We start from the raw sequence: 27371 nt of genomic DNA, 5'->3' as shown, positions 1-27371 counted from the left end.
TAATATCGGTCTGTTTCTCTCCCAATGCTTCCGTAATATTTCAGAAGGCTTGGAATATAGCGCACGAGTCATATGGACCATTTTAATATTTTTATGCTATAAAAACTCCAGACAATTTTCCAAAAAATAAATAAATAAATGGAAAAAAATATTTTCCTTGGAAAAATATATATTCCAGCAATGTCTTTTTTAATTGTGTTGAAAATTCTGTCATAATTTACTCAATTTTCCATGCCATTCCAAACCATTTGGACTTTCTTTTTTTATGTTAAAAAACAATAATAATAATTATATATATATATATAATGTTTTATTTATTTTTTTCTCACGTGAACTTAACGTTACTCACTTCAGAGCTTAAAAGCACCCAAAAGTATTGTGATATAGTTCATGTGAATCATGTGCCATATTCCAAGTTTCCGTAAGCAACATGATAAGTTCCGGTGGTAAACAATAAAAAAAACAACAACAAAAACAAAGTGAATATATTGATATCTGTTGCACTTCTATGACAACAGCTTATTCACAGTGGCAGATATTCAAAAATGCAAGTTCTTCATTATATTGAATAAACGGACTGGGATTTTCATAAACGTTTCTCCTTTTGTGTTCAGCATTAGATATCCATATAGGTTTGGAATGACATGAGTGTGAGTACACAATTACAGTATTTTCATTTTTGAAATGACTACTTTAATGTTGTTTCATCATACACAGGTTCTAATGCGTTGCATATGTTTGTCTTTACCTTTGCTTTATGTTTCTGTAATAAAAAATGATCAGCACACAGGCTGGCTTTTTGTCACCTACATCTGCAGTGCATGAAAATATATATGTAGTTGATTATATTATGGCTAAAACCTCATCTATTTTTGTGTAAAGGTGTGTTGTGGATATTACAGACCTGTTTTGTCCACGTTATCCTGCTGTTTGCATTTCCCCTTGGTAACAGAAACGTCATCAATAGCAATGTCTCCCTCAAAGCCGTTTCCACGGATACCTTCAAATACCACCTGACAAAGACAAGCAGGAGTTAGAGAGCCGTCTCGCCCGTGACACGTTTAAGCTTTCCATCCACACTAAACCCACACTAGTCCAATAAAACAGACATTTATCAGGTCATATTTCTTCTTTTCCCACCAAACACACACACACACACACACACACAAACAGACAAATATATTGAAACACATACTGCCTTCAAATTCACCTAGGAAGTTCCTTCTTACGAGTTTGAAGTTGTAATTATGATATGATGTGTGCTCAAGTGATTTGGGCTGAAACAAATTGGACTCTGGGCAAATGTATATTTCTTTCTCTCTTTTTTAATTTTCTACATAGAGAGGAAGCATTTTAGCACTGGTCAAACAAATTAAAAATGTTCTTTATTCATGATTCCTTATTGTCATGCTCCAAAACTGGTCTGGTCTTAAAAGAAAATCCAAAGTTTATGGTGGCATACAAGTCCGCTCAACTCATAAATACAATAATTGGGATTATTATTAGAACTCATTTATGTACAGTTCAGCCTATTTAAAGAACAAAATAAATCTGTTAATATATTAAACTCAAATACTGTATGTGTTAGTGATTTACATTTACATTTATGCATTTGGCAGACGCTTTTATCCAAAGCAACTTACAGAGCCCTTATTACAGGGACAATCCCCCTGGAGCAACCTGGAGTTAAGTGCCTTGCTCAAGGACACAACGGTGGTGGCCGTGGGGATCGAACCAGCAACCTTCTGATTACCAGCTCAGCGCTTTAGCCCACTACGCCACCACCACTCCACGTGATAAAAGAGTTACTCTATTAAGTCATTATAAGAAGGTTCCTCCCACACCCTTTGCTTGTGTTTAATTCCTCCCAGTGTAACCTGCATTTGACTGACAGCTTAATTATACCGACTGTAAAGCACACTGCTGGGACCTAATCAGATCCATGTCAGAGCCCACATTCAGTCTCATAAGTATACCCCAACATACACACACTCACACACAGCACCAAAACTAAGCCTCAGCTGGTCAACTAACAAGCAATTGAAATGTAAAAATGAGCAAATAAGAACATAGGTATTCAAGCCACATTTCATTCACCCACAGCACCTTGACAATGGATTTTAATACATTTCACATTCTGACATTTTGTTGAATAGCTCTTTATTCTACATTTGTTTTGCTAAAAGTTTTTGAAAACCTTTATGGACACATAAAATTGTATGCATCCTGAATGTCTGATTGTGATGCGTTATAGCCTTTATTTGTTCACTGAATTTATTAATTCAACGAATTAAGAGTTAACTAGCCAGGTGGTATGGCGGTATGTGCCGTGTAATGGTAGAAATTATTTAATTAGTTCATTAGTACCATGGAACAAAACATAAATAATCCATTCATAAATGCAATCCAACATAAATGCATCATTAATTTTGACTAGTTACGCCTATGTATTCACATTTCTGTTTAAAATGGTCAAAATAATTAACACAGCACTCAATGTTATAATAATAATAATTCTGGAGTTTATTATTATTATTATTATTATTATTGTCTCATTAAACATTTATTGGAAACTTTTTACCAGGACTTCATAATTCAGAATTACATTTTTAATATTAAACTATGAAAATTCTTTATGTAAATAATACAAAACATGTTCAAAACTGATAATCTAAACAAAGACTGAAATAAGCAAACCATTTCAATATTTCTTGAGTGAAAATTAACAACCGTCCCACAATTGTGGCATCCATCACACCAAACAATTTTGCCAAGTTTTTTCAAAAGTTAGTGTACTTGTTAACCAAGCTGTCAAAAGTATCAGAAAAGAGGATGCTTAAAACTAAATATGAGACACGAGAAGTTTTAAGAAAAAGAAAAGAAGTTTTAAAGAGTAAATACAAGGTAAACATAACTTGTAAGCAGAATAATATTCGTCATTTCCAATAAAGCTATAATTTTGAAGAACACTGTGGTGGGGTTTTCATGACATTCAGAAACATTGACAAAAAGTACTTTTTGTACATCTCCTCTGATGCATGGACAGGCTACACTGTTGGACATTGTTAATAGACAAATGAAAACATCATGGTTACTGTCGTAACCTCCGTTCCCTAATGGAGGGAATGAGACGTTGTGTCGAATGTAGTGACACAAGGGGTCTTTCTTGAGAGCCTCGAGTACCTCAAAACTTCAGAAAAGGCCAATGAGAAATTGTCAGACAGAATTTGCATGTTCCGCCCCTGGACATACGGGTATAAAGGGAAGCGGGCGTGCATCTGTCAGTCTGGTTTTTGCACCGAGGAGCCGAGAATATGGTACGGCCGATTACAGTGGTAGGTCGTTGCAAGGGGGACACAACGTCTTGTTCCCTCCATCAAGGAACGGAGGTTACAATAGTAACCATGACGTTCCCCTTCTGTCACTCACTCGACGTTGTGTCGAATGTAGTGACACAAGGGGTCCCATTTAAAAACGCCATGCACTAGACCGTGTTACGTGAACTGCTGACACAGGTGCAAGCAAGCTACTGAGTGCTAGAAGCAACTGTATCGGCTGCACGTAACCCTCCCCAAGACCCCCAGAAAAAAGTGTCATATACAGACCTTAGGTTCCCAGCACCCCTAAGGGGTGAACAGGCAACATGACTATCATGGGAGCAATGCTCTGATAGAGGTGAGTGGAACAGTAGTGAGACTCAGCTTGCTGCTGCACAACCGCTCGGCTCTGAAGAAAAAATCTTACTGACAGACGCACGCTTCCCTTTATACCGTATGTCCGGGGGCGAGACATGCAAATTCTGTCTGCCAATTTCTCATTGGCCTTTTCTCAAGTTCAGAGGTATGCAAGGCTCTCAAGAAAGACCCCTCGTGTCACTACATTTGACACAACGTCGAGTGAGTGACAGAAGGGGAACTATTATTCAGAATGTGACTTTCTAGAAATCCACGCATTGCTAAAAGTGCTCAACGTTGATATGTACTGTATATACGTGAATATATATTTCTATGGGTGCCATTCCAAACATTGATTATTAATATCATCTATATGATTGTATGGGTAATCAAATTCCAATTCAAACCTTAAATTTGCATTCTATTCAACCCTATTTCAATTTAAAAAGGATTCTAAATTCAATTCTGAATGGTGCACATCCCTGGTGCATAGATTGTATTCAGATGTGTTGCGTTGTAAGGCCCTTAGCTTAAACCAAATTCGAGAATGCTCTATTACCGAGACAGACAGACGGTTCAACCTGTTGACCTCAGGTGAAGATAGAACAGCTTAGTACACACAATTGATCCCTGTACTTTCATCAACATATACCCACTCAAGGAATTACCCCAGGCTCTTGAATGAGTGACTCTGCTGAATAAATAACAGGGGAAAGGAGTTGTGAAAGGATGGACACAATAAAGGTTTGAGGGCAGACGGTAATTTGATTTGTCTTGCGTGTGGGTAAAACAGTCTCTCACGCAGTGCTAATTGGCTGCAGGGGCCACGGTGGACACTGTGTGACACGACATCATCAGGAGAATGTCAAGTACCGCTCTGTATCCGAATACTTGCACGCCTGAATATATATGCATTACAACTGGCTCGCAAGGTCACTGTATACATTAAAACAAGCACAAAGGGCACCAACTCAAAGCAAACAAACAATATACACAATGAAATATAAATAAACAACAAATCACCACATAAGGTTGTAGCTGTTATTGGTAGGTGAGGCGACACTAACGTATTTCTCTGGTAATTAATGCAAATCGCTGCTTCTAACAGGCAGAGCACAGTTCACTTTAGTGGGTTGAGCTCATTACGGGCATGACAATCCATTCACTCCTCATACATCAGCTTAGATGCCAGCAGAAAGAGAGAAAGAAACAATTATCTGAGGTGTCTAGGCGGCACTGGCATTGCCTTTCTAGGTATCTGGAGAGAGCGATGGAAGTCTCATTTGTGAATGTTCAATCATATGGGACAATGTTTTATGTTTGGGGGGGAACTAGTCCTTTAAAAAGTGCCAGTAAAGTAAGTGAGTTTGCTGTAGTAGAGACGTAGTCCACTATATTCATCATCCAACCACATTCGAGAGCAACACTATAAAAGAGGCGAGAGGTGAGAATGTTGATATCTCGAGATCACAACGAGGAGAGGTTAATGGATAACAAACATGACAAAGAGCTGAGAGCTCCACTATGAGAGGAGAATAGCGGAGCCAGTGATAAAGAGGATAAAGAGAAAAGCGGAGCTGTGTGAAAATGGATCAGCACTCTGCTGAGTGGATGCTTTTCTTGACTCTTCTTTTATTCCATCTTTTCAGAAAATCATAATTAAGCATAGATAATACCCAGCCCTCCCTTGGTCCCTGAACTCTTCCTTTGTAAAACTGCTGTGCTTTTTTCATCATATTGTTTCCCTGCTGATATCTTTCACATGGCTTTGAACAGCACCAGTCAGATTTATAAATCTAGGGGTCAGAGAGCAGGTGGAAAATGGCCTCGTAAAACTAAATGATCCCAGTTCTTGATGCAAATAAACCTTAACTGACATTAGAAGCTGACTTAAAGGGGGGAAATTAAATGCTACAAAACCAAAGGATGTAAACTTGAAATTGTATCTAAACATTAGATAAATTGTATTTCACTGCGATTATGGTCGTAAGCATTTATATTTGTGTTAAACAGGCTTATACCAGGCAGGTGGCATTTAAGAGCTCTATAAAAGAGAACAGCTGCACTGGGCATTTCCAACATTTAGTGCCAACTGGCCTTAATTGCCATTTGTTACCAAGTTAAAGATGGGGAGCAATCAAACATTCACCAGTGGAGCAGAAACAAAATGTGTACGAGTAGCCAAAGCTGTATCTTCAGCAGCTTTTGTGTAAGTAAGATAACAAATTAAAGGGAAAGAAATAAAATCTTGCCTCGAGCTTCCAGTCTGCTATTGAAGTATGTGTAAAGTACAAACACTGAACTAATAACTGCTCAAGAACAAAATACAACTAAATTCAATCATACCTACATGTGTTCTTTCTAAAAGGTTAAATCAAACCAGACGGCCATTAATCTGAGCCCTGATGCACTAAGATAAACATGAATATAAAACCTACCAATATAGATGGGAATTTCAAGGAATATAAGGATGATTTGACCGTAATTAGAACCTTTATCTTTCATTACAACAATTCATTACAAGGGTATTATGCTATAAATGTGGTTTATGAGGACATTTCTAGTGTCTCCGTAATTTAAATAGCTTAAAAAACATATTAAACGATGTTTTATCGAAAATGTAAAAATGTAGAAAGTTTTTTGTGAGGGTTAGGTTTAGGGGTTGTATTAGGTTTAGGGGATAGAATCTATAGTTTGAACAGTATAAAAATCATTATATCAATGGAAAGTCCTCATAGTGATAGGTAGACCAACATGTGTGTGTGTGTGTGTGCGTTTGCGTGCGCGTGCGTGCAAGTGTGTGTGTGCGTGCGTGCGTGCGTACATGCATGCGTATAAAAATAAAAAAAGACAACAAATATGAGCATTATTTTAATTTATATAAAAATTGTATTTTTTTAAGAACCATCATTTTTCAAGTTTTTTTTATGTTAAATACATGTCAACAATGTATTAATTAGCATATTTAGCATTGTCTACTTGCCTCATTAATACAAAAAATTAATTAAAGTATTATTGTTTTAATTATTTAAATAAATATATACATTAGAATTTGGCTATAAAAAAAAAAGGGTGCAGCCCTCGAGGCTAAAGGGATCCTGCTTTACAGCCCCCAGATTTCCAAAGATGAGTACCCCTGTATTAAATAATTCAAATACATTGTAAAAATACAGATTATTATAAAATATGATATCCTAAAAAAAGAGTGAAATAAACTATTTCAAAATGTATTGTGATATTATTTAATGATTTAAAGAAATATCCATTTAATTATCAACTTTTCAAAAATGATGACTGTCCCACAGTTGTGGCATTATTTACACCACACCAAAATATTTTGCCCCTCATAAAGTTTTTTCAAAAGTTAGAGTACCAAGTCCATAAAAGTGTCAGTGAAGAGCATGCTTGAGATGATATACTGTATGAGACAAGTAATGTTTGAAAAAACTAAGAAAAATCAAGGTAATTATCACTTGAGCAGGATTTATTATTGGGCCAATATATGCAAAAAGTGTGAAAATGCTATTAAATTATGTGTATTTAGAATACATACTATGAACTATGTAATTAGCCTATTAGATAAATGAGTTTACCTTTTTTATGTTTAAAATGTTCCATCACTGTCATTTCCATCCTTAAATTCTATTATCAACAATAAAAAATATTCAGTCTTCTACTGAATAAATAAAGTCTGTATCGGTGGAAGAATGCAGATGTTCAAGGACCACTAATAGAACTGAATGTCTCATTTTCTTTTTTTTTTTTCAAATTCAAACAATCTTGACTAAGAACCAGATTCTATTTGTTTCCAACCCCTCTCAACATATCTTCTCTAAACTTTCCTCTTGAGCATCTTAAATGTTGTGCGGTCTGTTAGATCTCTGTACAAACATCTGGACTATCAGTCCGGCTCAGATTAACCTCAAACATGTCGCTCATGTTATGGATTCACTCAGTTGAGTAAAGCTATTGGATAAAGTAACACTGGTTTCATTCTACATGATCTCACAGTGTCCCATCAAGCTTAGCGATGGACGAAACACCGCATGAAATGCTGCAAAGACACTGACTTACTTTCTCTGTGAGATTCTTTTGGAAAATGAAGCTAATTCGTCTCAGCAAGACTCTGCAGCCAGTCGATGCACACAGCAAAAGTCAATGGAGGAATAAATAAGAGTATAGGAGAGAGCAAACAAATAGATGGGAGAAAAACACGGCTGCCTGTCAGACTTGTCAACTCATAATGTCCAAGAACGTCGGGACTGGTCTTTAGCATCGATTGATGGAGGCCAACTGGGGCCTGGATGAGAAAGAGAGGAGAAGTGTGGATCTATATACCTCTTCAATGTGTCAAGTACACTGAATTGCTGAGTGGAATCAGAAGATAAGGGCTTTTTTTTTTTTAAAAGATTTGAGCCTGCCATGCTGAGAAAAAAAAGGGAAAGTAGCTTAAACTGAGCCTTAGCTGCTTTGCTGGTCCTAGCTGGTTTCCAAGCCTGGCAAAGTTGGTGTTCAACTGCTTTAGCTGGTCAGCCGATCTCCCAAGACAGGAAGCTTTTTTATATAATGTTTGATCAAAATTGTATAACTTTCTCTGCTTCTGAAACCAGTTTTCTTTTCTGTTGATTTATTAATATTAACCAATAATACCATAGCTTACTTTTCACGATCCAGCCAAATGCTGATGGATCAAGACTTGCCATAAATAATTTCCCTTTAAATGTCCTGTTTCAACTGAAATTCATCAAATTACGGAAGTTCAATGCTTTTTCGAACACATTTCATGCAGTTTTATAGCAGTACTTTAGTTGGATGGTTGACAGTTTTTTTTTCTAAATTAGCTTTCTTCATTTTTATCCCTTTTTACCATTCTGTCAGTATTTTCTTTACTTTATAATTCCCCCATTTTCAGCCCTGCTCTTCAAGCTTTTAAAATTTTTCTCTCTCCAGCATCTTTGCTCCTCTGTGATGTGCACTAAAGTGTCTCACGGTCTTTGTAGCTGCTGTACTGATAGCGCAACTCAGCAGAAACACAAGTCCAGACGAGAAGAGTAGAGCACGACTCAGCACTTCCACAATCACATCCCTAAAGACCCCTATAACCACACACAGACACATGAAGACATATTGCGCCTGCCCAATTGAGTTGGGCAATATAGCTAAAAAAATAAATAGCTTGATATATATATATATATATATATATATATATATATATATATATATATATATATATATATATATATACACACACACACACACATACTGTACATAAACTGTATATGCAGCAGGGGCGATTCTAGGATTTAAATCTTAGGGGGTTCAGCATCCAATGACACTAATAGATGTGCACATGTTATGTATTCCACTCTTTATTATAGATAGTGTTGTTTTTTTTTACTGTGTTTACATCATTCAAGATACCCAGCTAATATGCATTGACAATATTGACATTTTATATATCAAACACTAATAAACTTATAAAAACTGAAACCGTTTAAAGAACCATACACAGTATATATATATATATATATATATATATATATATATATATATATATATATATATATATATATATGTATATACACATACATACATACATGTTTTAGTCTCCTTTTGTTAACAAATTTAAAGAAAATTGTGTTTATTATAGAAAACCAATAATTTTCATCCTCTATAGATCAAAGGTCTATCAAACACCAGAAAAACCTATTATTACAATAAATGTCAAATTTAGTTTTGTAGTACAGTGAATTAACTCCAGATAATGTTTTTTCTTCTGTATGTCATAAATATATTATTTATATAAATATTCAGTATATACAGAATATAAAAATTAGTTCAGATTTGATCACTTATTAATTTAATAAACATTCATGTAAATCACACTTTTACGCCAGGTGGCAACAAATGTGAAATTCTTTCATGTGTTTTGGGTCATTAAACCATTTATAAAGCACAGAGTTGTTCATGACCAAAAGAAGTCTAATTAAACTTTATTTAAATCAGCTTGTCTACTAATAGACTTTATCAGTGTTTAAATATCATAAGCATTTTCCTCGGCCGCAAATTACAACAACAGTTTGTGAACTGCTGTGCATGGCCATCAAGGTATACATAAAAGCCAACATAGTATAGGCTAAAAGCTATTTTTTTATTATGTCTCGATGTCATTGTAATGTCCTTAGTCACTTGTACTCTTAATTAATCCAGCCCCTTTCTCTCCTCGTTAATTGAGATTACTGAACAAAGCGAGCAACATGCCTCCTCTCCTTCGCTTTGCCAAAAGATGCTGATGCTCGCTCGTCGCTCGTTCATGAATTACATTGGTATATTCTTTTAGTGGGTCAAACGAATGATATGCTCTTTCACAGCCCACACTCCACACTCTCGCTACATTCAGTCTTTACAGGTTGGATAAGCCACCAATGTGCTTCACAATTAAAATAAGTGCAGCATTGCGGCTGCAGCTGTTTAAAACTCTTGTGTTCTGATTGCAAAGTCACAGAATTTTAGGGGGGCTGAAGCCCTCCTAAAAAGGGTCTAGCAATGCCTATGATATACAGTATATATATATATATATATATATATATATATATATATATATATATATATATATATATTGGAATAATGTACCAATTTTGCTCTTATGGTAAGAAATTGGTACTTTTAATCACCAAGGTGACATTACACTGATCACAATGTATAGTCAGGAAATTAATAACATGAAAAATTACTATTATAATTTGAAACATATTTTCAGAACTTCTTAAACTACTTCAAAGACGTGCAGGAATGACAGTTTTGCAGATCCTTGGCATTCTAGCTTTTAGTTTTTACAGACACTCAGTGACATTTCACCCCACACTTCCTGTAGCACTTGTCATAGATGTGACTCTCTTGTCGGGCACTTCTCCTGCACCTTACGGTCTAGCTGATCCCACAAAAGCTCAATGGGGTTAAAATCCATAACACTCTTTTCCAATGATCTGTTTTCCAATGTCTGTGTTTCTTTGCCCACTCTAACCTTTTATTTTACTTTTTCTGTTTCAAAAGTGGCTTTTTCTTTGTAATTATTTCTGTAACAAACCAAATAGCTTTCAACTGTGTTTGATATAATGGCAAGTGATTTTCTAGTAACAAATTAGCAATTTAGCATGATTACTCAAGGATAAGGTGTTGGAGTGATGGCTGCTAGAAATGGGGCCTGTCTAGATTTGATCAAATATAACTTTTTTCAAATAGTGATGGTGCTGTTTTTAGATCAGTAATGTCCTGACTATACTTTGTGATCAGTTGAATGCCACCTTGGTTAATAAAGGAACCAATTTCCTCCAAAACCGCAAACGCTGTACATTATTCCAAACTTTTGGCCGCCAGTGTACATATAGTATATTGTATATACACACACACACACATGCAGCTAAAAAAGTTAATTTCTCAGGGGGCCTGGGTAGCTCAGCAAGTAGTTATTGTCATTATAATTATAATTGTAATAATGCAAATATTGTGCATTTGCTCACAGGAGCCAGTGCAGGAGCCAGGTGTTTGTACAGATGATCATTAAAGGGAGAACAAACTATTTCAATGATGTTTAGGATTGATAATGTTGACACACATCTGTAGAACCAAGCGCAGAAGAACCTGCTGTAGAACCCGCATACAGGTTCAGTGGTGCTTCACGTTATCTCTTGACGGTTCACTTTCAATCATCTTTATCTAATAATCTTTTAATGTGCTTTTTATTTTTAGTCCATCAAGTTTTGTGATCCTTTGTCTCACAACTTGAGAGACTGTTTTAAACTCTCACACATACAGTATGTACCCTACAGTCATACCTGGAAGGGTCCACTTGGATAGATCACAGAATCTGCCTTCCTCCATTCCGGACCCTGGTGTCCAGACAGTGTCCAGATGGCAGAATCCACAATGGCTATACTCTTCACCCTCATCAGAACATTTAGTGTTCCTTCAGGCAGACAGACAAAAGAGCAGAACTATGTGAGTGACATTATCCCAACCTAAATGATCACCTTTGACATAGTTCACCAATTTTGGTGTGAGTATAGTCTCAGAGAGCCAGACTTTGACCATCAGCATAAAGTTTGGTCCACTGTGCAGCCTTATCAGGCCAAAAACGATAACAAATGTTTTTAATGCAAAATAGCAGATGACAATTATAGTGTATACACATACTTCTATCAGGAAGACTCCCAGACTTAAGTGAAATTCAAGATGACATTTATTTGAAGAATATAAAACAGAAATGTAATGTCTCTCTTTGGCGTAGGCCCCATCTGGCGGTCCGAAGAATTTGTACTCGGAACCGTCATAGCCTGCCGAAGTTCGGAAGCAGGGGCAAGGAGTCCACCCCATTCAGGACGGGACTCAACTGGTGGTGGTGGGGTGGTGGAGGTTGCCGTGTTAGCACACTGAAACAGCAATGTGATATTGTAAGCAGACTTATAAAGCAATGGCTCACATGTGATTGGCTAGGAATTACCCAGCTAATGGTACGATGATGTACAGCTGTTAGTCTTCCCGCTAGAAGTACGCTGCACTTACATTTCATGCATAATACATATAAATAAATTAGGACAAATAAATTATGACAAAATATAAATATAAAATGATATATTATTTTGCACAATATTAACACAGAACAATTCACACATATATTCGTTCTGCTGGTGTTTTGTGAATGAGATGCAAAATGTTTATCACCCATTGTCAAGGTTGTCAGTAGATTTTGGAATTTACATTTTGAGAAACATACAATTGGTGAAATCAAACACACAATAATTAAGGGTTTGTTCACACTTGGCAGGTTTGGTTCGATTGAACAACTGTCACCGAACCTTGGTGCGCACCACACAAGCGGACCGAGACTGCCTGAAAAATGGGTCTCGGCCCACTTCCAAATGAAATCTGGTGCGGTTCGATTGATATATGAACGCAACTTGGACCAAAGACGTCTAAACGGACCAAAAACAGGAAGCAATTTGCCTAATATTGACCTCAAGCATACCTGGTTCTTCTCATCATAGGAGCTATGTTGCCATTACAGTTCGGTACAGGCGTTGGAACCGCCGTCAGCTGTCCTTGCAGCATATCTTCCTTTGTGTGTGCAACGGAGGAATTCCTGGCACTGAATTTGACTCCTTTACACTTTATTAGCTCGTTTGTTCTCAGCTGGTAAAAATACCACCATATATACAAATATAAATATAACGAGCACATTTTGCCCAGCAGCCAGCATTGTTTTGGATGATCGGCAAGTTCCGTCAGAAAATATACGTCATAAAAGTTGTCCAAGCAGGTTGTGACTTTTTCCTGATGCCTTTGGTTTTGTAAGGTTAGGTTCGATGTTAAAAATGCCAGTGTGAACGCTAAGCGAACCAGGACTAAATGTATAATTTTCTTTTTTGGTCCAAGAGGACCAAGAGAACCAAACAACAAGTGTGAACACACCCTAAGACAATATTTTCTGAAAATATATATCAACAGAGCAGAAAAAATGTATGTAAATCAATAGTAAAATGTCACATTTTATATTAGAATTGTTTTACAAAAAATCACAAAGAAATAATGTCTGCTTGTGTTTCATGAATTATGTCTAAAATGTGCAAACAATACTGAATAAAATACCATAAAAGGAAAATGTTTATTTTTATATATATATTTATAATAATTAATTTCATAAAAAAATCAAAATAAAGAAATAAATCAAAATTGGAATATAAAGTTCTAATACCCTGTTAACTAACGTTATCAAATTCAGCGACTATAGTAGTGCTTCCTGAGAAGAAACCTGTGCAACCACACCCCAGGAAATTCTCGAAAGCCATTCAGATTGGAGTTCGCCATTTTTGTGTGCAAAAAGCATAGACAATAAAACAGAGGCATCGTAAACACTGATTAAATGTGGCTTAGTGTGCTTATTATGAAAGTCACTTATAAGATTAGCTGTCACAGACACTGAACACACACACTTGTCCGAGATGAGAGAAAGGCTTTGATGGAAGGCAATGAGGCCATGTGGCACCTTTATGACTCATGCATTAAATTTTTACTCTGTCTTTGTGCTTAAGGGAAACCAATATATATAATTCAGTTGCACTCTGGGACAGTGAGCATAGAAAGAAAAATAGACAGAGAGAGAAAAAGAGCGAGGACACACTTTTGTAGTGACTCAAATTAAGAACTGGTACAAAGCCATTAAACATTAAAACACAGACACACAGGGCCTGGGAGATATATTCACAATGCTTTGCTGGCATTATAGAATAGAATTAAGCAACATCGTAAGTATTGCACTGAATTTAATGGACTAATTGCTCATTCGCTTTCCTAAAGAGCATCTCATTAGACTATTTTTAGTAAAACAGCATTATGTTAGATGAATTGCTCTGAATCTTTTCAAACTGTCCAATTAAATTAATTGTTTCAGAACTTTGAATCAACAATTTTTTTCCCTTCTTGAGTAGGGAGCTCATGTCAGACAGTTCACCTAAAAATGAAAATGATCTTATCATTTACTCTGTACAACTGTCTTGCTTCAGCAGAACACAAACACATTTTTTTGGAAGAAACAGCTCTGTTGGTCCTCACAATGCATGTGAATGGGTGCCAATTTTTTTAAGCTCCAAAAAGCACATATAGCCATCGTAAAAGTAATTCACGTGACTCCAGTGGATTAATTAATGTCTTCTGAAGTGAAACACTAGGTGTTTGTAGGAAATAGTTGAATATTTTAAACTTTTTTAATAAAATGTTCACTTCCTACCAGCTTGTTGACAAGGCTGGAGTTCAAACTGCCTCTTGCGGGACCTAAGCGCGAAAGCCTCCTCTGCATAGATATTTTATGTAGACCCCTTATTAGCAGCTGTTACTATGGACCGCAATACTGTTTCAACACAAAAGTAGTTTTTGCAGCAGTCTGAGCAAGGAGCTTGGTCTGAGGCATCACCGCCATTCACTTGCATTCAAACCAATTCAAACAGCTCTCCTTGTTGACCGTTCCAAGATGGCGTCGCAGTTGATGTTTCCAAACAAGCCGAATGAGGCATCTATGTATGAATATATATATGCTCCTCTGTTGTAAACAACTCTGCACTTCTGTATTTTTCTGTATTTCACGTGTCAGTTCTCGCGTGAACTTTCCAATACAATTATCTCACACATGAGGCTGCGTTATATCGACCCTTGTGACCAAGCTGGGTGGAAGCTAAATTTTATAGTTAAAAGGTTTTAAATATTGATCTATTTCTTACACACACCTAGCGTTTAGCTTCAGAATACATTATGTAATCCACTGGAGTTGTATGGATTACTTTTATGATAGCAATATGTGCTTTTTGCAGCTTCAAAATTGTTGGCACCCATTCACTTGCATTTTATGGACCAACAGAGCTGAAGTATTCTTTTAAAAATCTTAATTTGTGTTCTGAAGAAGAAAAAAAGTCATACATATCTGTAATGCTATGAGGATGAGTAAATTAGTGGCAAAAATGGCATTTGAGTTTGTAAGTTTGATTAATTTCCTTTAATCAGTTGTATCAATACAAAACTTTTTTATTTGAGTTCATGACATCTTTGTGTCATCCCTTATTGTTCACTGATGTGCCACTCTCTATGTGCCGTTTTTCATATTTTAAATAGTTTTAGTTTAAAATTAGGGCAGTCAATCGATTTTAAACTAAAATATGCAAAGTAATTGATCAAATCAATCTCAATTAATCACATACATTATTATTTGTTTAGAAAGGCCCCAAAATAATGATAATTTATATACGAAATGAATAATAATTGTAATATTTATAAATGTAATATGTAGGGTCTATAATAAATATACAGTTGGAATTGAAATTCAGTTTGATAAAAATTGCATGAATAAAGCCTTGATTAGACAATACAAAAAGTGGCTTTAGAACTTAATATATTGTTTGTTTTACTCTCATATTGAACAAGCCAGTTGGCAGCAATCTGTTTTGAGTTCGTCAATGTGTACAGTTCTTACAGTACATGTTCTTGCGTTCCTGCTCTATGTACATGTGCGTGCCTCAGATGGACACGTTTGAAGCATCTCACTGGTATTCAGTGTCATAAACGCAGAACTTTTAGGATGCTTTGCCAATAAAAAAGTAGTGAAAACATTTAAAATTGCGTCTCTAGATTCCTGTATTCTGTTGTGCTTTCTCCTCAATGAGCAGTTCTCATTCTTTGGCTGTGCTGCTTGTGAGTGTGAATGTAACTGTTTGGCTTCAAGGACTGTTTGGTAAAAATTATGGTTTCTAGAATAAAAATTGTTTTTTTAATTAAAATCAAACCATTTTAGATCAAATGTTTAAATATATGTGATGGTGCATTGACAAATTGCTTGACATATTCCTCATTTGCTTTGGATGAAATAGCAAATGTAGATGTATATATAAAAATATATTGAATATTGTCAAATGGCCCCCCACCACCCACACACACACACACACACATTTCCAAACATTAACCTGCAGACTGTAACCTCGTGACATGTGCACGCAAAAGATACAAGCAAATGTGACCAACCAACCAAGTTTCACATCTTTACTTATTCAAGAAGAGCAAATATAAATTAATAACAAGGAGAAGGGGTGCTTTAACAAAGCAAACAAATGTGACAAATTGGCCCGCTCACAGTACAAACCACATCGTAATAAACTCATATCCAGCTGTCTGAACAATATCAGCTCATAACATTAGACACAGCTACACAAATATTTAAAGAGTCTTAAAAATCTATGTGTCTATTAAAGCTTAAGTACATTTTGCAATGTTAAAATACTCTAATCCCAGTGTAATGTAAAGAGACAACAACGAGTGTGCAATTCATGGGTTGACCTTCTGAAGAGTGCAAACACAATGACTCTGACCCTAAGTGCTATTGGTTCTTGTCCATCCCATTACCATCTTGGAAGTTTATATACTAAAACACACTATGATATAAGCCATGTTTTTGACATGGTACCATGGTAACACCATAGTACATAAAACAGTGAAGCCACTATGAGATTGCAGCCTATGTTGAAAGCGTCTGCCACTTTCAATGACCCCACTCATGCAGAAGAGGTGCTCGCTGGGTAATTAATAAACAGATATTGTGTGCCAGTGCATCTTTAAGGTGATCACAAACACTCAACTCATAAACCATAGGTTACCTTTGTGAACAATACGGCAGGCACTTACATTAAAAAAAAAAATTAAATCACCCTTATGTGAAGACCACTAAATATAAATGGCTAACCGACCCTTAAAAAAGAAAATAATGTGTGTAAAAATAGGGGACAAGCTTTAAAGACCGGAGGTTCCAAAGAGACCCGTAACAGATTCACTGGCATACAGAGCAAAAGATCCAAACATGAGAGGACCTTGGCTCACCTTGACAGAGGTTGAATACATCCAAACACTCATTCATCTTCATAATGAGCTGAACATGGAAGCAGAGAAGGAACGCTGGACAGTGGCAGGCAATTTCAGAGCACGGTTCAAACTAAGGATGGTACACGGTGCTATTTTGGTGCTGTACAGTGTTTGTGTCTTGCGCGTTGCTCTTTTATCTTTCTTGAATGTAGCAACACTGCTGATAAAAACAGCTAAAAGCAGCCTTAAGTAGTTTGCTGGTCTTGGCAGGTTTAAGCTGGTTGATCAGCTTGGTGACTAAGCGTAACATACTGCTGAACATCTCATTTCATGTTCCACAGAAGACAGAAAGTCATGCAGATTTGGAATGTAAATAATGCCAGAATTTCAATTTTTGGTTTCTTGTTGACTACGTCTCCTTACCATTTCCAACTTTTTTCCTATGTCCTGTGATGCTTAGTGAGAATCTTTTCCTTAAATATTTATACAGTAAGTTTTAAAGGAATGTTTTGGGTTCAATACAAGTTAAGCTCAATCGACAGCATTTGTAGCTATGTTGATTAACAATAATATATATATATACATTTCGTCCCTCATCTATTAAAAACAGTTAGTAATGCACTTACATTGGCAGTGAATGGGGCCAGTCCATAAACACTTTTTATTTTGTATATTCACAAGAAGAAAATATTGTATGTGTAACATAATTTTAGTGTGCTAAAATGGTTTGCTAACCACATTTGTGTACAATTTTGTAGTAATGACAATGTAACACCAGTAAACCCTCTAATCTTGTTAATGTAATAATGCTTGAAAAATCCCTGATATAATCGCAATAAAACTATGTTAACATGCATACATTTAAAGGAGTCAAAGAGTTGAAAGAGTTTATTTGAATGTTTATGAACTGGCCCCATTCACTTCCATTATAAGTGCCTTAATGTAACCAGAATTTGTATTTTTGTTTTATTTATTTATTTTATTATTAGAATTTTTTTTTTTTTTTTTTTTTTGTGGTAATCAACATAAATGGCAGAAATGCTGTCGACTGAGCTTAACTTATATTGAACAGGGAACATTTCCTCAGTACAAACTGCTTAAACATGGGCAATACATTCTTGTCCACCATCAAATAAAGACCAAGCATGTGTGTGTGTGTCACTAAACCATGACAGACACTGAAAAAATACCTTGTCAAGCCAGTGCTGTCAAGTGTTAACAGAGAGCAGGGTCGTACGTTGAAATGATCTAATGGACTGCTGCTGTGATTGACTTCTACTCTAATGGATACACTGGCTGTTGAGCTCCTTTGTAATGAACTTCAAGCCTAATAAACGTGTGGCCTAACAGAACATGCTATTGTATTGCTCTGGCTGAAACGTCTAATAGCACGTGTAGAGAGTGACAAAACACCAGGGTTGGTAGGGTTATTTTTAAAATGTATGCCATTACAGATTACATAATACACTCTGTAAAACGTAATTTGTAACATATTCGGTTAGTTTACTTAAGGTCAGTAATGTAATCTAAATACTTTTGATTTATCCTTTCTCACAGATCTTTTTTTCACTTGTTTTGACTTCAAATATAATCGTGCCTGGTAACAGGTGCATGTAAAAGGGCTAAACATTGCATTTTAGCTTAGCATAAAGCTAAATGTGCACAATTGTCACGCACCCCGCTCCCTCGCTCCGCCCCCTCGAGCTTCCACGCTCGTTCCGCCCCCTCCAGCTTGCACGCTCGTTTTGCTCCCTCGAGCTCGCACGCTCGTTTTACTCCCTCGAGCTCTCATGCTCGTTTTACTCCCTCGAGCTTGCACGCTCGTTTTGCTCCCTCGAGCTCTGATGCTCGTTAGCAGGTCTCCCTCCTCGGGCTCGCAAGCCCGCTCTCCGTCACCACATTAGTACACATTAATAACTCCCTTGTGATTGTTACCCCTTAGCTTGCCAGCTCCAGTATTCCCCTAGCTCGTTATTCTGATCCTGTTTCCCGGCTTCGACCTCCCGCTCTCGTTGACCACTCTCTCCCAGATTTGCCCTTTTGCTCCATTCTGATTCCCCGGCTTCGACCTCCCGCTCTCGTTGACCATTCTCATTTGGATTTGCCCTTGTTTGTACTTTTGCTGTTAATAAAAGCAGTCTCCCATCGACATTGTGACTGTCTCGTCTTGTGTGTGTGTGTGTGTGCGGATTACAACAATTTAATCAAGTTTGACAATATCTGATGCTCTAAACTTACAATTCTAAAATAACAATAAAATGCAAAGTAATTTCTTCAGTAATGAATATACTTTTTGAGTGTTAATATATTCTGATTACCAACTACTAAATTGTAACTGTAGTGGAATGCAGTTACTAACAGTTTGTATTTAAAAACAGTAATGCATGTACGTGTTTTCCATTACTACCCAAGCCTGCAAAACACAATCTTTTCAACTTTTACCTGGGGGTCTGTGACAGGGCGGAGGGCACTTGCCATAGATGTGGCTGTCTTGTCGGGAAATTCTCACGCACCTTACAGTCTAGCTGATCCCACAAAAGCTCAGGGGGGTTAAGATCCATAACACTCTTTTCAATTATCTGGTGTCCAATGTCTGTGTTTCTTTGCCAGCTCTAACATATTCTTTTTGTATTTCTGTAACAAAAGTGGCTTTTTCTTTGCAATTCTTCCCATAAGTCCTGCACCCCTGAGCCTTCTCTTTACTGTTGTACATGAAACTGGTGTTGAGCGGGTAGAATTCAATGAAGCTGTCAGCTGATTACATGCGAGGCATCTATTTCTCAAACTAGAGACTCTGATGTACTTATCCGCTTGTTTAGTTGTACATCTGGCCTTCCACATCTCTTTCTGTCCTTGTTAGAGCCAGTTGTTCTTTGTCTATTAAGTGTAAATCTTTGTATGAAATCTTCTGATTTTTGGCAATTTCAAGCATTGCATAGCCTTCATTCCTCAAAACAATGATTGACTGATGAGTTTCTAGAGAATTTCTTTTTATTTTTTGCCATTTTTGACCTAATAATGACCTTAAGACATGCCAGTCTATTGCACACTTTGGCAACTCAAAAACAAACACAAAGACAATGTTAAGCTTCATTTTACAAACCAAATATCTTTCAGCAGTGTTTGATATAATGGCAAGTGATTTTCTAGTACCGAATTAGCAATTTAGCATGATTACTCAAGGATAATGTGTTGGAGTGATGGCTGCTGGAAATGGGGCCTGTCTAGATTTGATCAACGACTTTTTCCAAATAGTGATGGTGCTGTTTTTTACACCAGTATTGTCCTAACTATACTTTATGATAAGTTGAATGCCTCTTTGGTGAATTATAGTACCAATTTCCTTTAGAAACAGGAAAATCTGTATATTATTCCAAACGTTTGTCTGCCAGTGTATGTCTTCATATAATCATATACGCTATAAAATCCCTATACTATAATGAAAGAATCAATGGACATACACCACAACAACAGCTGTGTTTACATGACAATGTAAGTAATGCCCAAGTTTCTCACTAAGCATCACAGGACATAGGAAAAAAGGTGGATATGGTAAGGAGATGTAGTCAACAAGAAATCAAAATTTACTTTCTTAATACTTCTCCTTGACAACATAAAATGGGTTGCGCATGCTGTTTTATGTTTCAACAACAAAACTGCTTTAAGTTGCTTGAATCATTTAATGTTATAAAGGCAACTTTGTCTGACACAAGAAACCTTTAAGCTAATTAAAACCAATCCTCTACCAGTCAAAAACCAGCATGGACATCTGCCTCTTTCTAATCAGATAACCCCATCCAGATATATAGAGCAAATAACTCTCTGCACATAAAGATTTATTGATCCAGTGAAGCAATGCAAAGCTTTTTTTCTGTGGGGCTATCAACCAGAGACAAGCAATGAGATAACTGAATATACTCAATACTAAACACACTCATGGATGTTAAACACTACATGCAGTGATTAAATCCCTCTCCGTGCATGTGAAAATCATTCGATATGAGACAGAACTTCTATGGTGTTGTCTACTCTGTGATAGTATAAATGTTTTATAACCAAACAGTCAATTAAACAGCCCAAACATGTACTTGTAAGTGCCCAGAGAAGCCTAACACCGCATGCTTACCAAGAGCTACATGTTACAGCAACAAGCAGTAAATCCATTCATTGTATTTGCATGTGGAGTGGGAGTGGTGGTGGTGTAGTGGTCTAAAGCACATATCTGTTAATCAGAAGGTTGTCGGTTTGATCCCCACAGCCACCACCATTGTGTCCTGGGGCAAGGCACTTAACTCCAGGTTGCTCTGGGGGGATTGTCCCTGTAACAAGTGCATTGTAATTCACTTTGGATAAAAGCATCTGCCAAATGCATAAATGTAAATGTATCTCTCTTTTTAAATATCTTCCATGATAATACAGGGATTTTGCCGAAACATGAACACAACAAGCAACTAGATATTTTTCGGACACTTGGGCTATGTCTGAAACATAAAAATGCTGCCTTATCAGGTAATATACAGAGGTTGAAAGGCATGTAGAAATCTAACGTGTGAGTATTCTGTTAACTAAGATACTTTCATTGAAATCTATGGAACATATAGAAAAAGACATACAGCAATGAAAGTGAATGGTGACTAAGGATGTTATTCTGCTTAACATCTCCTTTTGCGTTCCACAGAAGAAAGAAAGTCATACAGGTCTGGAACAGCATGTCAGTGAGTAAAATAATCTGAGTGAACTATCCCTTTAATATTGTCTTTTTCTTAAACGCATATTTTAATTTTTCCACAAAAAAAAAAAAAAACTGTTTGTGATTTAAAAAATAATTGACAGGTGTACTGCAGTACTCTCTCAGACCCCCTGTTGAACACCCCTGACATTTTGCCACAGACAAACTAAACAACCACAGCTAAAAATTTAGTAAAGATGTCTGCTTACTCTCACACATTCTATGAGATGTAAAATTTTATGTCAGCCCTGTGGCAGTGTGAAAAATCGACTACTGTCTAAATATTGTTAAACTTAAAGCAACGCTCATTAAAAGTTGTTTAATGGTATGACACAGGTGTTCCCAGCATTTCTTCACACATCGCTAAAGGAGACATTTTTTAACACTGGAGTATTGCAACACTGGAGACATCCCAAAAGCACTGGAGTAATATGTTATGGCAAAGAGATCTATAATACCTGGAGAGAGCTATCTGTTAGTATTCTTTAAGAAACGTTTTACTTCTTGAGGCCTAAATGGCATTTGGTTATGTATTCTGGAGCTTCAATAAAATTATGTATTGAGAACACTGACAAGACCTTCACTAGCGACTATTCTGATCTGTGACCTCAATGGCATTAGACTGAGAAAGTCCATTTCACGCTTTTAAGAGCTCTCGCAAAAAGATTTGTCACCTTGAAAAACATCTACTATACACTCACCTAAAGGATTATTAGGAACACCATACTAATACTGTGTTTGACCCCCTTTCGCCTTCAGAACTGCCTTAATTCTACGTGGCATTGATTCAACAAGGTGCTGAAAGCATTCTTTAGAAATGTTGGCCCATATTGGTAGGATAGCATCTTGCAGTTGATGGAGATTTGTGGGATGCACATCCAGGGCACGAAGCTCCCGTTCCACCACATCCCAAAGATGCTCTATTGGGTTGAGATCTGGTGACTGTGGGGGCCATTTTAGTACAGTGAACTCATTGTCATGTTCAAGAAACCAATTTGAAATGATTCGAGCTTTGTGACATGGTGCATTATCCTGCTGGAAGTAGCCATCAGAGGATGGGTACATGGTGGCCAAAAAGGGATGGACATGGTCAGAAACAATGCTCAGGTAGGCCGTGGCATTTAAACGATGCCCAATTGGCACTAAGAGGCCTAAAGTGTGCCAAGAAAACATCCCCCACACCATTACACCACCACCACCACCAGCCTGCACAGTGGTAACAAGGCATGATGGATCCATGTTCTCATTCTGTTTATGCCAAATTCTGACTCTACCATCTGAATGTCTCAACAGAAATCGAGACTCATCAGACCAGGCAACATTTTTCCAGTCTTCAACTGTCCAATTTTGGTGAGCTCTTGCAAATTGTAGCCTCTTTTTCCTATTTGTAGTGGAGATGAGTGGTACCCGGTGGGGTCTTCTGCTGTTGTAGCCCATCCGCCTCAAGGTTGTGCGTGTTGTGGCTTCACAAATGCTTTGCTGCATACCTCGGTTGTAACGAGTGGTTATTTCAGGCAAAGTTGCTCTTCTATCAGCTTGAATCAGTCGGCCCATTCACCTCTGACCTCTAGCATCAACAAGGCATTTTCGCCCACAGGACTGCCGCATACTGGATGTTTTTCCTTTTCACACCATTCTTTGTAAACCCTACAAATGGTTGTGCGTGAAAATCCCAGTAACTGAGCAGATTGTGAAATACTCAGACCGGCCCGTCTGGCACCAACAACCATGCCACGCTCAAAATTGCTTAAATCACCTTTCTTTCCCATTCTGACATTCAGTTTGGAGTTCAGGAGATTGTCTTGACCAGGACCACACCCCTAAATGCATTGAAGCAACTGCCATGTGATTGGTTGATTAGATAATTGCATTAATGAGAAATTGAACCGTTGTTCCTAATAATCCTTTAGGTGAGTGTATATAATAAAATACATGCAATGTATATGTCACTTGCATAAAATAATATAAAATAAAATAAAATAAAATACATGGCTAAATCTGAACGGTCATTTTTGTAAAAAATATATTTTTGCCTGTATAATGGTGTAGTTACCAGCTACTAGTATGGGATAACAGGTACTAACAAGACTAACTAGCTAAATCCTGACTCCTTGATTATAAGTAATGTATGTCAGTGAGATTCATTTTTAAAAGTATTGAGTAAAAGTAATGCTTTTTGAAATCATTGTTGAGTTGGAATCATAATACCTGACTTTTGAAATAAAATAAATAGTCTATTTATTTTATTTTATTTAATGAAAAATACAATTGAAAATTGCCCTTCCCCAGAACATAGTCAGCTACACATAACTATATTAATTTAGGAAGTCTTTCTCTGTGAGAAAAAAATTGTGACGATATAACACAGTGCTGTTAAATTGTTGATTGGTTGACAGACATTTGAATGTGTGAAAAAAAAAAATCAGTAAGCACACAACTATTCCAGGTTTTGACCACATAAGGGTTCCAAATTATTGAAGTTATTTCAAAGACCCGTACAAGCTACCACAGCAAAATAGCCAAACAAAAACAAAGACATTGGCTAAACAAATCAGATAAAGAATGACAAAAAAATTGCTATAATATCCCAAATGTTATTTGAATGTCTGTGGAAAGCCCCCCCAAGATCTCTCTCACTTACACACAGACATAGACACTCGCGAGCAAGACAGAACCTTGATGTCAAAACACAAATGGGGCCCAGATCAGGAAGCAGACAAACTGGTTAATCCGAACGTCTGCTAGCTGCCTTCAGACGTCACGCGTGTCACATAAACTACAACACATAGAGACTGTATAACCTAGATATCACATAGAGACTGTGTCTGTTCCCCGAACTACCAAACACAAAACTCTTACTAAATCATTTAGAAAATATTTGAAGTTCAATCTTTAAAAAAATAAATAAAATGGTACAGGCACAATGGTGGACATTTTAAAGCATATGGGGACTACAGACAAGGAGAGGATGCATACAATGCAATTTAAAATTTTACATCGAGTCTATTGGACCCCTTTAGATTGTACAGGCTTGGTCTTAAAGACACACCCACCTGCTGGCAATGCCAATCAGAAGACAGGGTACAGCCCATGTGTTAAGATCAAAGAATTTTGGTTGAGGGTTCAGAGCTTTATGTGTGACATATTGGACACTCAATTTAAATTTTGCCCCAGACTAATTATTTGTCTTTAATATTGGGGATAGTCATATAAAAAGTTGGGTCCTAGCCGGAGTTATGATTGGCAGACGAATCATCCTCAGGGGATGGAAGTCGGCTGGGGCACCTTCGTTCCGGAGTTGTGCGGGGAGATGGGTGGGGTGGTGGCATTCGAGGAGGTGATTTTGGGGATTTTATGAGATTTGTTTGATAGGAGGTGGTGTGGATATTTTTCTTTTTTGGAGGGTTCTCAGCAGGCATGTGCACACATAGACATCAAAGTGAGCTAAAGCACCTTCCTTTTTTTCTTCCTCGAGAGAAAGTGGCCTTTTTCTGGGGTGCTTTTTTTTTAATAAATATATATATATATATCTATATTCCTGTTTGCGCATAGGTTCCCTGTCAAACAAATATATTCATTGTATAAAAAATCAAAATATCAGTTTCTTTGACCTCCCTCTCTCTCTCCCTCCGCATCTCTGCGCAGCAGTGCAGCACACATCAGCACATCAGACACACAGACAGGCAGGCAGCAGCCCCTCCCAGCTCTTATCCCAGTTGTGTTTTCTCTGCTTGTGTGGAGGTGAGTGGTGATGAACAAAAGACTAAGCTACCAGTGCCTCGACTTTACAGCTAATTAGCCAAAAGACAAATATAGCTAACTTATGTCTTGCTAACATGCATGACTCATGAGCTACTTGCTAATGTAGTAAGTTAGCTACAGTTTAGCTAAGGCAATATATCATGTCCATACAGGCTAATATACTGTACTTAATGGAGACACTACAGATGAATACAGTAAAATTTGTGTCTAATAACGTCATAACAACCGCCACATTGATATGCAAATTAGGCGTAAACTGTGTGAACTGATTATTGTATGAAAAAATTGCTTGAGTATGAGGGAATTGAAATAAATTGGTAAGGAAGTCAGAGTTGTGTTAATATATTTAAAGTTCTGTTAAAAAAAAAAAAAAAATCATAAATAATTATGAGAAGTACCCTTTTTTTCCACTTGAGCCCCTGCCCCCCCAAATGTCTGTGCACATCCCTGGTTCGAAACTAGAAATATTTTTATTTTTTTTTAAAAACGATTCAATGGGTCATCATCAATTATTCCTTACATATGTACATTGCACATATATATTATTCTTGTCTTTTAGACAATGCATGTCAACTTGACAAGCTGTGTTTTATAATATGGTTAACCAGTCATAAAAAAACAACTTCAACTTGCTAGAAACCATGTACGAAGTTGGTTTTAGCTAGATTTAGCTAGATTTCCAGCAGGGCAAAACATCTAAGAGTGTAACATATGCAGCTCGTTCATGGCCAAAGTCTCATTCTGCTAATTTAGCACTGTTGTATCTCATGCTAGTGTAGCCAATGCAGAGCTAATCTAGCCAATTGCTAATTGGGATGTAATGTAATCTAATGCAAGCACAGTGCCGCAATTAAAAGTCTAAAACCTCATATCGTTAATGAGGTTGTAATTTACAGATAGCACAGAGCGGCTAAAACAGTCCTACACGTTAAGATTGCTAACAGGGACGTCTGTCTCACAGTAGGGTATCTCATGTAATGAGAGTTGAGCCAGCTGTGTCTCCCTCAGTTTAGCATCTGTGCCCACAGTGCCGCCGCCCACATGCCAATGCACAGGCTAATGATTAGCAGATTAGTGTACACAAGCAGCAGTCAGTAGGTATCATCCCAGCATTCAGCCTATATCCAGTTACTATGTCCAATAAAAACATCTTAACCATCTTAAGGAGGTTAGCTGGTCTCTCAACTTGGCCATACTGGTTAGGCTAGTCTTTTTTGATGGTTTTATAGGCATTTGGGGCACTAGCCTAAAAACACCAGCCTGGCCAGGCTGGGGGACCAGCTAAGCTAGTTTAAAATGCCATGAAATTAGATAAAATATAACAAATATAAGAAATATTTATATGAACCGGATTCATAAACAGTCAGCAAGAGAAGTTTTCATGTTTGGTCTCAAACCTAGCAAGCTGCCTTGCTGCTTTACTCCCTACATTGCCAACTGCCTTCTAAAGCAGCACCCTAACTGAAATGAGACTTAACAATTAATGATTTGAAACACTACATAAGCAGCAACTATGTGCACCACACTTTTCTTCACAAGAAGCATATGGAAGACTAGACTCAGCGTTGACATTAGCATGTTGCTAAGCTAACGAGGCAAAACACTTTTTTTTGCATATTAGGTTGTGTGTGTGTGTGTGTGTGTGTGTGTGTGTGTGTGTGTGTGTGTGGGCAGGTTAGGGTAGTTTACAAGGACTTTTTCTAGGTTACACACTGGTAAGTACAAGGGTATAAAGGGTATATGCTATAAATAAAAAAATTATAACATTTCTAATGTCCCCACAATTGAATTCACTTAAAAAACATACTAAACAA

General features: G+C 37.0%; 1 protein-coding gene across 1 annotated transcript in view; it reads right to left on the bottom strand.

The window, feature by feature from the left end:
- Window positions 1-896: 896 nt before the first annotated feature.
- LOC127617821 (MAM domain-containing glycosylphosphatidylinositol anchor protein 1-like) overlaps window positions 897-27371 on the bottom strand; it is a 220963-nt gene continuing 194488 nt past the window's right edge. Inside the window, exons 16-17 of the mRNA XM_052089915.1 lie at window positions 11510-11640; window positions 897-1013 (exon numbers count right to left, since the gene is read on the bottom strand). Coding sequence (XP_051945875.1) covers window positions 897-1013; window positions 11510-11640 — 248 coding nt within the window. The remainder of the gene's footprint in view (window positions 1014-11509; window positions 11641-27371) is intronic.

This window comes from Xyrauchen texanus, chromosome 24 (genome assembly GCF_025860055.1).
Source record: "Xyrauchen texanus isolate HMW12.3.18 chromosome 24, RBS_HiC_50CHRs, whole genome shotgun sequence".
Taxonomy (NCBI): domain Eukaryota; kingdom Metazoa; phylum Chordata; class Actinopteri; order Cypriniformes; family Catostomidae; genus Xyrauchen; species Xyrauchen texanus.
This window is presented reverse-complemented; position numbering and strand designations above follow the sequence as displayed.